The sequence below is a fragment of the Eschscholzia californica genome, unplaced genomic scaffold (assembly GCF_041429995.1).
Source record: "Eschscholzia californica isolate CP2 unplaced genomic scaffold, dmEscCali1.0.p SCAF_3, whole genome shotgun sequence".
Lineage (NCBI taxonomy): Eukaryota > Viridiplantae > Streptophyta > Magnoliopsida > Ranunculales > Papaveraceae > Eschscholzia > Eschscholzia californica.
Genome location: NW_028238420.1, coordinates 12,409,566 through 12,418,312, shown reverse-complemented (window position 1 = coordinate 12,418,312; position 8,747 = coordinate 12,409,566). Strand labels below are relative to the sequence as shown.

The 8,747-nt window shown below is 34.0% G+C and overlaps 1 protein-coding gene across 18 annotated transcripts; it reads left to right on the top strand.

Moving 5' to 3' along the window:
• Positions 1 to 251: 251 nt before the first annotated feature.
• LOC147548481 (ERAD-associated E3 ubiquitin-protein ligase component HRD3-like) lies at positions 252 to 8,319 on the top strand. Of its 18 annotated transcripts, none has more exons than XM_086668958.1 (14): positions 322 to 385; positions 654 to 717; positions 1,025 to 1,100; positions 1,400 to 1,515; positions 1,856 to 1,930; positions 2,068 to 2,143; positions 2,245 to 3,113; positions 3,825 to 3,896; positions 4,054 to 4,257; positions 4,389 to 4,604; positions 4,932 to 5,255; positions 5,423 to 5,644; positions 6,495 to 6,561; positions 7,760 to 8,319. In XM_086668958.1, exons 10-11 carry the CDS (start codon positions 4,494 to 4,496, stop codon positions 5,202 to 5,204), a joined length of 384 nt encoding a protein of 127 aa, XP_086525084.1. In that variant the 5' UTR covers positions 322 to 385; positions 654 to 717; positions 1,025 to 1,100; positions 1,400 to 1,515; positions 1,856 to 1,930; positions 2,068 to 2,143; positions 2,245 to 3,113; positions 3,825 to 3,896; positions 4,054 to 4,257; positions 4,389 to 4,493; the 3' UTR covers positions 5,205 to 5,255; positions 5,423 to 5,644; positions 6,495 to 6,561; positions 7,760 to 8,319. The 18 variants fall into 18 exon arrangements, 17 of the variants coding, with proteins under 17 accessions (XP_086525080.1, XP_086525077.1, XP_086525075.1 ...); XM_086668952.1 differs by adding an exon at positions 6,401 to 6,422 and having other exon boundaries at positions 1,836 to 1,930; positions 2,245 to 3,896; XM_086668954.1 differs by having other exon boundaries at positions 252 to 385; positions 1,405 to 1,515; positions 1,836 to 1,930; positions 2,245 to 3,896; positions 5,423 to 5,658.
• The last annotated feature ends 428 nt before the right edge of the window (positions 8,320 to 8,747 follow it).

The window sequence follows — 8,747 nt, the reverse complement described above, 5'->3', positions numbered from 1 at the left end:
GTCTAGATGATGAGAAAGTGAAAGTGTTTTGTTAGTCCAATTACAACTATATATATATACTTATATTAGGATACTTACTATTATATATAATATCTATTATACAAATAAGATCCTTGTGACTAGGACATATTTAATGTAAATCTATATGACTAGGACAAATTTAATGTGAATCAATATGACTTGGCAGTCTGACTAAGACAAAAACAAATCCAGCCATCTATATTACATATTGGATCAATCCGACGGTCCATGCTTTAATGTCCGTTCCGCTCTCAAACCTTCCATTTTCCTTTTACCTCTCATCACGACTTTATTCTTCTCATCTTCTTCAGGTCGTTCTCTCTCCCTCTCTCCCTTCTCTCTCGTGTCTTTGCCAACATTGAAGGTAAGATATCTCACCATTTTTCAATGTCAAATTGTTGTTTCTGGTCTAGGTATAATCTCAAATCCCGTCTCTTTCTCTATCTTCACTTTCAAATTTCAACCTACAAAAGTTTATTTTTCTTTTTTGTTCAGTCTTTTTATCTATAATTTGATTGTTTTAGGGTTTTAGTTTTTGATATCATAAGTAGTTATGATTACTAATATGGAAAATCTATTACAGGGTTTCTTTTTTACTGAATCTAAACTTTCTTTTATGATTATCTCTATAGTAAGAAGACGATGAGATATTAATTCTGGATTCAGAAATGGTTCAGGGTTCACAATCAATGGAAGGTGAAAAGTTGATCCTATTATGAATAATTATTACTAAATTATGATTTTGGGTTTGAGTTTCTTAAATTTGAAAAGTTTGATACGATGATTACCGATTTATGAAAAATATCTTCTATTGGATCTGAGTTTCAGTTCTGTACTAACTTTTAATGACCGTAGATTTAGCCGTTATCGATAATTCGATATTGATTAAACAAATAGGTAGATCTATTGGTGAAATAAAGTCCCTACACAAATCATTAGCAAAACATGATAAAATACATCTGCCTTATTTTCGAACCTAATTTATTTTCTACTTGGATAACAGAATAAGAGAAGGAAAGATGGGTTTGAGGGCAATTCTATTCCCCCCCTTTTGTTCTATAGTCTATATCTGAAATGAGGTAAGAAACTCGGTCATTTCGTCTGTCTGGTCCTATATTGAATGTTAAATATTGGAAAATAGTGAAGTAAGGTGGAAGAGTACTCTATGTTAGTTAAATCATAGTATGCGGCTAATGTTGAGAAAGTCAAATGAGCGAGTTAAATCCAAACTATTTGTAGTTCCTATTAGAGAGTTTTTGATTAATCAATTTGGATTTCAAACTATTTGTTTAGTTTTCTGTGTTTATTTGATTTCATTGTTTGCAGTATAGAACTGATTTCATTGTTTGCAGTATAGAACTGATTTCATTGTTTCCAGTATAGGGAATATATAGCTGTCCTTTGTGGGAGATTTTGAATATTTGGTTACACAGATAGGGAATATTGAGCATTTGAAATATCAAAGGATTGTCTCAAGGTATTGAAAATCTGCAGGTTAGTTGGATTTTGATCACTAAACTTTATCTACACACTAACTGTTTGAGAAAATGTTTCAAAGAGGTTTGAAGTCTATTGTTTTGTTATTCCCTTTTTAATTTGTTTTTCGCTTCTGTAATTGTTTTGTCTTCTTATAAGAAGTTTATCAAAAGAAGGATGAAGTTCTTTGCATCAAGCAATTCATAAAATTGAAATATGTTAGTTTTGATTGATTTTTAAGTGTTATAATTGTAGTTCAAAAATTACAATTTTGGGTTGCATATAAAATTTATATCCATCTCTATTTACATGTTTATATATATGGTACGTCTCAAAAGATGATGATGGTCGCTAACAGTTCTAATCATGGAAGAAAGGCGTCTTCTTCTTAGCTGATGAAATCTAGAGCTTCGTCTTCTTCATAGTTTTCTTGGTTCGTGTTCTTTTATTGTTTGCTTCTTTTTGTTTCTTGCTCTGACTCTTTGTGTTTCATAATCTTAGCTAGCTTCTTCTGTCTGGGAAACCTTTTAATCTTCTCTTATAAGTTTTTTGTTTTTTTTTCCACTGTAGGTGGTTATGTACCTAAGCACCAATTCTCATCATGTGCTCCACCTTTAATAAATTTAAGTATCATTGGATTCATCAGGTATATTTCACATTTATTCTCTTCAAATTGGGATGTAAAATTACCACCCAAAAGTTCCAACCCTTCTCTCACATACATTCTTTGGGAAATATTGAAAATAGGAAACTAACATTGAGAAGACATGGTGTCAGCCTTACACAGCATCCTCTTGAGTCTCTTTGCCAACCCGAGAGAGAGAGAGAAAGAGCAGGTTGAAGAAATTTTAAACAGAAGAGTGAGAACGCACCTCCGTCTATGCCAACCATCTCCAGCTACTGCATATAGGTAACTTTTATACATCTTCAAGCTGTTGGAGTATAGAGAAACTAGGTAAGTAATTTTATTTGATTTGGTTCTCATTTTCAAGTGATTATTTCAAGGTCTTATTAATCTGACTAGGACATAATAATGACATAAAATCTAACTAGGACAAAAAAATAATGTGACTAGGATATTATTTATCTGATTAGGACATTAGTTTAATTACTCTACTATGAAGTTGATTAAAAATTCCTCCACTTTTCAAATTGTTTCAACGTCCTGAACTACTCTAAAAAGTAATAGGAAGATTATGGGTAGAGGAAGAGTTCAATTAAAAAGGATAGAGAAGAAGATCAATGGGGAAGTGACTTTCTCAAACAAAAGGTCAGGGTTTTAAAGAAAACTCATGAGATCTCAGTTCTGTTCTATCTGTGAATTTTATCAAATACATTTTTCAAAATGGACCTAATTTTGAGATGGGTGGGTTCACAAGGATTTTGCACGATGGAAAATCTGATAACTATATGGATGAGATCCCTACTTTTGCTACCCAACCCTTACCTTCGGGAATGGATCAGGTAATCGAAATGGGTGTTTTTTTAGTTTTCCTCAGTTTAATTTTTCTTTCATTGTCATTTTAACATCTTCAAGCTGTTGGAGTTTAGAAAATAACTATATGGATGAGATTCCCACTTTTGTTGGCCAACCCTTACCTTCAGGAATGGATCAGGTAATCGAAATTGGTGGTTTTTTAGTTTTCCTCAGTTTAATTTTTCTTTCATTGTCATTTTAACAGAGATTATGCATCTTGGGTTGTGAGTTTTTTTGGTTAGTTGTTGATTATGAATTCATTTCAGATATAACTTTACCGGCAAACAATTATAGGTGGGATCTGAACTGATTTAGGGTTAGGGTATTCTTCTCAATTTGTTTTGTGGAGATTATTGTTGAAACTGTGGTCATTGTTTATGAAACTATGAAACTTTAATGATTTATATAAGCTGGTTTTTCCAATCCATTTATCACCTATGTTGGATTTGAGTTTTTAGATGATAGTCTTTGTTTATTTTGGATTATGACATTCAACTTTATGACTTCTATGAAACTACCTTAAATCAAGAAATGTGAAGTAAAACTTCTCAGAAAGAAAATGTCTGTAGAGGTTGTTCACCGAATTTCAACGGAACCTTAAAGTACCCAATATAGACAATAACTGAACTGAGGGTATGATTTCTTTGTACTTCGCTTCCACCATGACAGAACCTTATAAGATCAGTTTGACTAGAAGATGACTAGACTTTACAATTGAGTTTTAGTAGGATGTGGTTTGCAGGATATATTTGATGAATTGGAATCGTATAGGGGGATGTTATCCTTAAGCATGGGATTTTATTGCTTCTCTTGCCATTCATCATTCGCGTGTCTCGTTTTCTAATTTCAGGGTTACATAGTCCTTAACAAACATTGGGCGTTTGTTCAATGGTTTCAAAAGGCAGACATTAATTAAAGAAGAGTAAGAAATTTTTCTTTCTCACTTTGAGTTAGACAATTTGACCCAATAGGAAATTCTCCTGTCATTGTTGGGAAGGTTCATATTTTCAACCTGATTACTCCTTTATGAGTTGTATACGCGAGTGTCCTGTTTGTGTTCTTATGTCGAATGGGTGTAGGAATCTCTTAGAAAGATCGTTCCCACATGGATGAATGTTTCTTTGGCAATGATGGACCCCGAGGCAGATAAAGCTTTCGGTTGGGTGCTTCAGATGGGTCACTCAATGCATAAGGATGATCTACTACTTTTACCCGAAACTCCTTAATTCTATGACCACAGAAAAAACTCCGCAATTCTATGACCACAGAAATCATCGTTGAAGGTAACTAATTTAGGAACTTTACATTTAATTCATTTTCTGCAGATTACTTGTTCCATTGTTGGTTTCTCTGACAACTGATCGTTAAAATGGAAATTCTTCATCTTATTTGTAGCAAAATCTTTCTGTAACAGGCGAAAGATTACTTCGACAAGGCGGTTTATAATGATGAGGCTGGTGGTCATTATAATCTGGGGGTCTTATACCTCAAAGGGATTGGTGTGAAAAAGGATGTGAAGATGGCATGCAAGTATTTCATTACAGCAGCTAATGCTTGTCAAACCAAGGCAATTTTACAATTGCCAAAAATGTTCCAAACATGCATAGGGCTTAAGAAGAACCGTTCGATGGTAAGTTTACTTGGCTTATATTTCTTCTGAAAGTTCTTTCTTAAAGGTTATAACTCTATAAGAACTGAATACTTAATCAAGGTCTTTATATTTTTTCTGCTTTCACATTAAGTTACAGTATATTCGAGCCATCTCCTCCGTCTTGAGAACCTATTCTGATTTGTTTTTTGTGATTTTTTTTGTGTTGTTTAGGAAGTCTCAAATATTACATTTGGTAATTAGCATGTATAATGTATATTTTTTCATTTGCAGTTCTTTTTACCCTTGGACATGCACTCAAGCAGTAACGTTCTTCTGAACTTAGTCTTTAATTCTCCATTCTTTCAGGCTACCGCACTGTACAAATTAGTTGCTGAGAGAGGGCCTTGGGGTTCCTTGTCAAGATGGGCTTTAGAGTCGTACTTGAAAGGTGACTTGGGAAGAGCATTTTTACTGTACTCAAGAATGGCAGAACTAGGGCACGAAGTTGCACAGAGTAATGCTGCATGGATTCTTGACAAGTATGAGGAGTGCAGTATTTGTATGGGAGAGACTGGACTTTGCACAGATGCTGAAAGACATCGATGTGCACATTCATTATGGTGGAAAGCTTCAGTGTAGGGTAATGAACATGCTGCTTTACTCATTGGGGATGCATATTGCTATGGCCGGGTATGTTCGTACTTGAACTCCACTTCTAAATCTTATGGTATATATGATTGATTACACTCTACTTCTTGAATTGTTATTGTGATGTTATGACCAGCGTTGGGTGAAAGATTTGTGAGTTTTCTATGCCCTCTTTTAAAATCATTGTTGTTATCTCTTATATTTTACAGGGTACAAAGAGGGATTATGAGCATGCTAAGTCAGAATCCAACGCCCAAGCCATGTTCAACCCTGAATACATGCATGAGCATGGTCAAGGGCTTCCGCTAGATCTTCATCTTGCCAAACGATATTATGATCAAGCCTTAGAGAACGATCCAGCAGCAAAATTGCTTGTTGCATTGGCTCTTATGAGCTTGTAAGTAGGGAAAAACTAAAAGAATAGCTTCTTGGTGAGTTTATCTAAGTAAGAGTATTTGTGATCAACTTTTCTACTATTGCTTTGTGTTTATGATTTTCTCGCAAATCTAATTGTTGGTCAACGTAATGGTTTGTTTTTATTTAGGTCCTTACTTGATTCAATAATCATTAATGAAATTACGCTAAATAATTTATGGGTTTATGGTCCAAAAACTACCCCTAAACACACATATAGTCCAAAAAATGTTTTTAGATTGTTTGTATGGTAATTCCTTCGCGTTGCATAAAGGGCATTCCCCCGCCCGTAGGGCGGGGGTTATGCCTAGTCTATATAACAAAACAGAAAGGTTGTGACTAGGACAAGCTGACTGGGACAACTCACTTATTTGAAGTTGACTAGGATAAGCTGACTAGGCAATCAGACCACTTGTATTTGGAATTGTAATAGTTTCTTAAACCTCTATCTCTTCACCTATCCTCCAACAACGCATTCATCCCACTCTTCATTCAATGAAATCGTTATAATTTCCTCATTACTATATCTCCATCTCATTAATAGGTTATATGAACAATCTCAGCTTTAGCTCCTTTGCATTTCTTCTTCTCTCAAAAAAGAACCCTAACGCTCTTTCCCCTCATTAATTTATATCTTCAATTTTATTCTCCGTATTAATCTTCTTCTGTTCGTTGATTACTATCTGTTCAATTTTTTCTACTTTTGTATTTGTGCGAGATCGCAACTTTATGAACATTCCTATTTGTGGCTAACATACGGGAATTTTGTGCAGGAACTAGATTCTGGTGAGACAAGTAGGTTCAAGCTCTATTTGATTATTCCATTTGTTTGGTTTGTGTGTTTGATTATGCAATACTCATTTGCAGGTACTTTCCTGAACTTTCCACCCTTTCTTTTTCATAATAGATTTCATCTTCATCTCCTTGTTTCCAGGTATGAGTTTTTTTCCTCCATCAACTTAGTTCGATTTCAGATTTGTAGTTTTTCATCTCATTATATGTTTGTCTAATTTGTGTTAATGTAGTTTTGCATCCCAATCTTTTATTGTCCCATTTTTTTTTGGATTTAATCAATATAAATTTGTTAAGTAGAAGTTGTCACATACTTGTTCGATCAATTGTCTGTGAGAAATGAAGCATCTTGGAATACTATTGTATCAGGTTGTGTTGGGGTTGATTTATATCAAACAACTTTTGAATTGTCCAAGAAATTGCTTTGTATCCAAATTAAGAGGTGCTGGAAAATGTTTCCAAGTTGTATAAATGGAAAAGGTTTTTGGAAATGATCAAATGGGTTTATCATTACATACTTTTAGATTTCATCCCATTGATGAAAAACTAATAACCCACTTTCTGAAAAAGTTCTTGGTAGTAATTTCTATGCAAGATCTATTGGTTAATGAACTAGAGATCTCCAGAGAAATACTGGTTAGGCAATGGTTAAAGAACATTAACTAAAGCATGACAGCTTTCTTATGCATTTTCTATACTACCATATATCATGGGTTTGTATTTTGAGGAAGTATTTAATTCTTGGAACAAATTAGACAACTACAATGAACGCATAACACCTTGATGATTGTCGGACTTCTTAATTAAGTTTGATTATTATATAAACTTTTCTTCGATCTTATTTTGCTACATATAGTATAAATATTTACGTTTAGTGTGATTAAGGATATTTAATAACCAGTCTCCCATGTTATTTTTCATGAATATCTATACCAACGCGACAATAAACGAGTTTTGTTATTAGTGACGGAAAATATAGGGATTGTTACTTATTTCATGCCTTGCGAGTGAAAATATAAGTGCCTCGGTATTACTTTATTCTGACTTTTATTCTTTGATGTTCTAATTCAACATTTACAACTTCGTCAATATCGGTTGATCTTTGAAAGAACATGATACGAAGTTGTTGGAAGAAAATGAAATAAAAACAAAAGGTCCAGGGAGAAATAAAATGGACGAATCCGAACACTTCACATCGAAGGGTGACTTTAAAGAGCTTGATGCCCGAGTTGTCACCTATCAGCACAAAGACACCTTTAGAGTATAATGAGTATGTCGTTTATGATCCGAAATAAGTATAGCCTTTGTCATTCTCTTTACCTTTTTATTCTTGTCTTTAGGTTGATTGTTCTGGACGGTTGATGTTCAATGGATGATGGGTGGTATACGTGTAGTCAAAGTTGTGATGGACACGTACGAGTAGGCGGAGAGAGTCGTGTGAGTTTTGCCCTTTGTTTTCCCTTGAAGACATTTGTGTTTGAGGTGTTCAAGGAAAGAATACCAGCTAGAGGAAAAGAGGGGGCTGCTACCATCTAATTTCAATGTGGAGCGACAGAGGATAATAGATAAAGATAGGGTAGGGGTTATCAGAATAGGAGTTAACAAATGATGTATGCAGTACAGGTTATCAGAAGAGGAGTTAACAAAAGACGTATGCAATTATGCTTTTGTTGTCTTATACCTACACTGGAGTTGCTAATATTGTTGGAACTCATTAAATATGGGGTTGAGTTATAGCTTATGCTTTTCTGTTTTGGGAGTTTTGTTTAGCCTTGGTAAACCAGTGTGTTTTGTAAATCCTTGTACTGTTGATGGGTTCTGGCACTTTTAGTCCTGTTGATATATGCATAAAAAATGATGATGAATAGACGGCGATAGTTTTATATGTTAACCATGTAAATGGTTGTCCGTTTGCTTATACCTTAAGAACAACACCTTTCCAGTCTATTCATTTTCTTTGCAATCTTAATTTTATCTTTTTATGTAAATTGGTGTGGCATCTACACGAAAATAAGATCATATAAATTACATTATAATCAGATAGAACGTAAACATTTATTACATCCCTCCACTTCCAAAACAATTTAAACCCTTTTAACACCACATGTTTCTTTAATTTCTCCATTATGTTCTCCTTTCTCAAATTTCTCCAATATGTTTTCTTATTTATAGACCTTGCGACCAGTCTATCATCCTTGATTTTTCATTAGATGTTTTACGATATATTTGATTTTGTCGTATTTTATTATATCTTGAAAATGGATTGCACCGTGCCGAAGGCACGGGCTATATCTAGTCTATATAATAAAACAGGTTGAAGAGTGCATA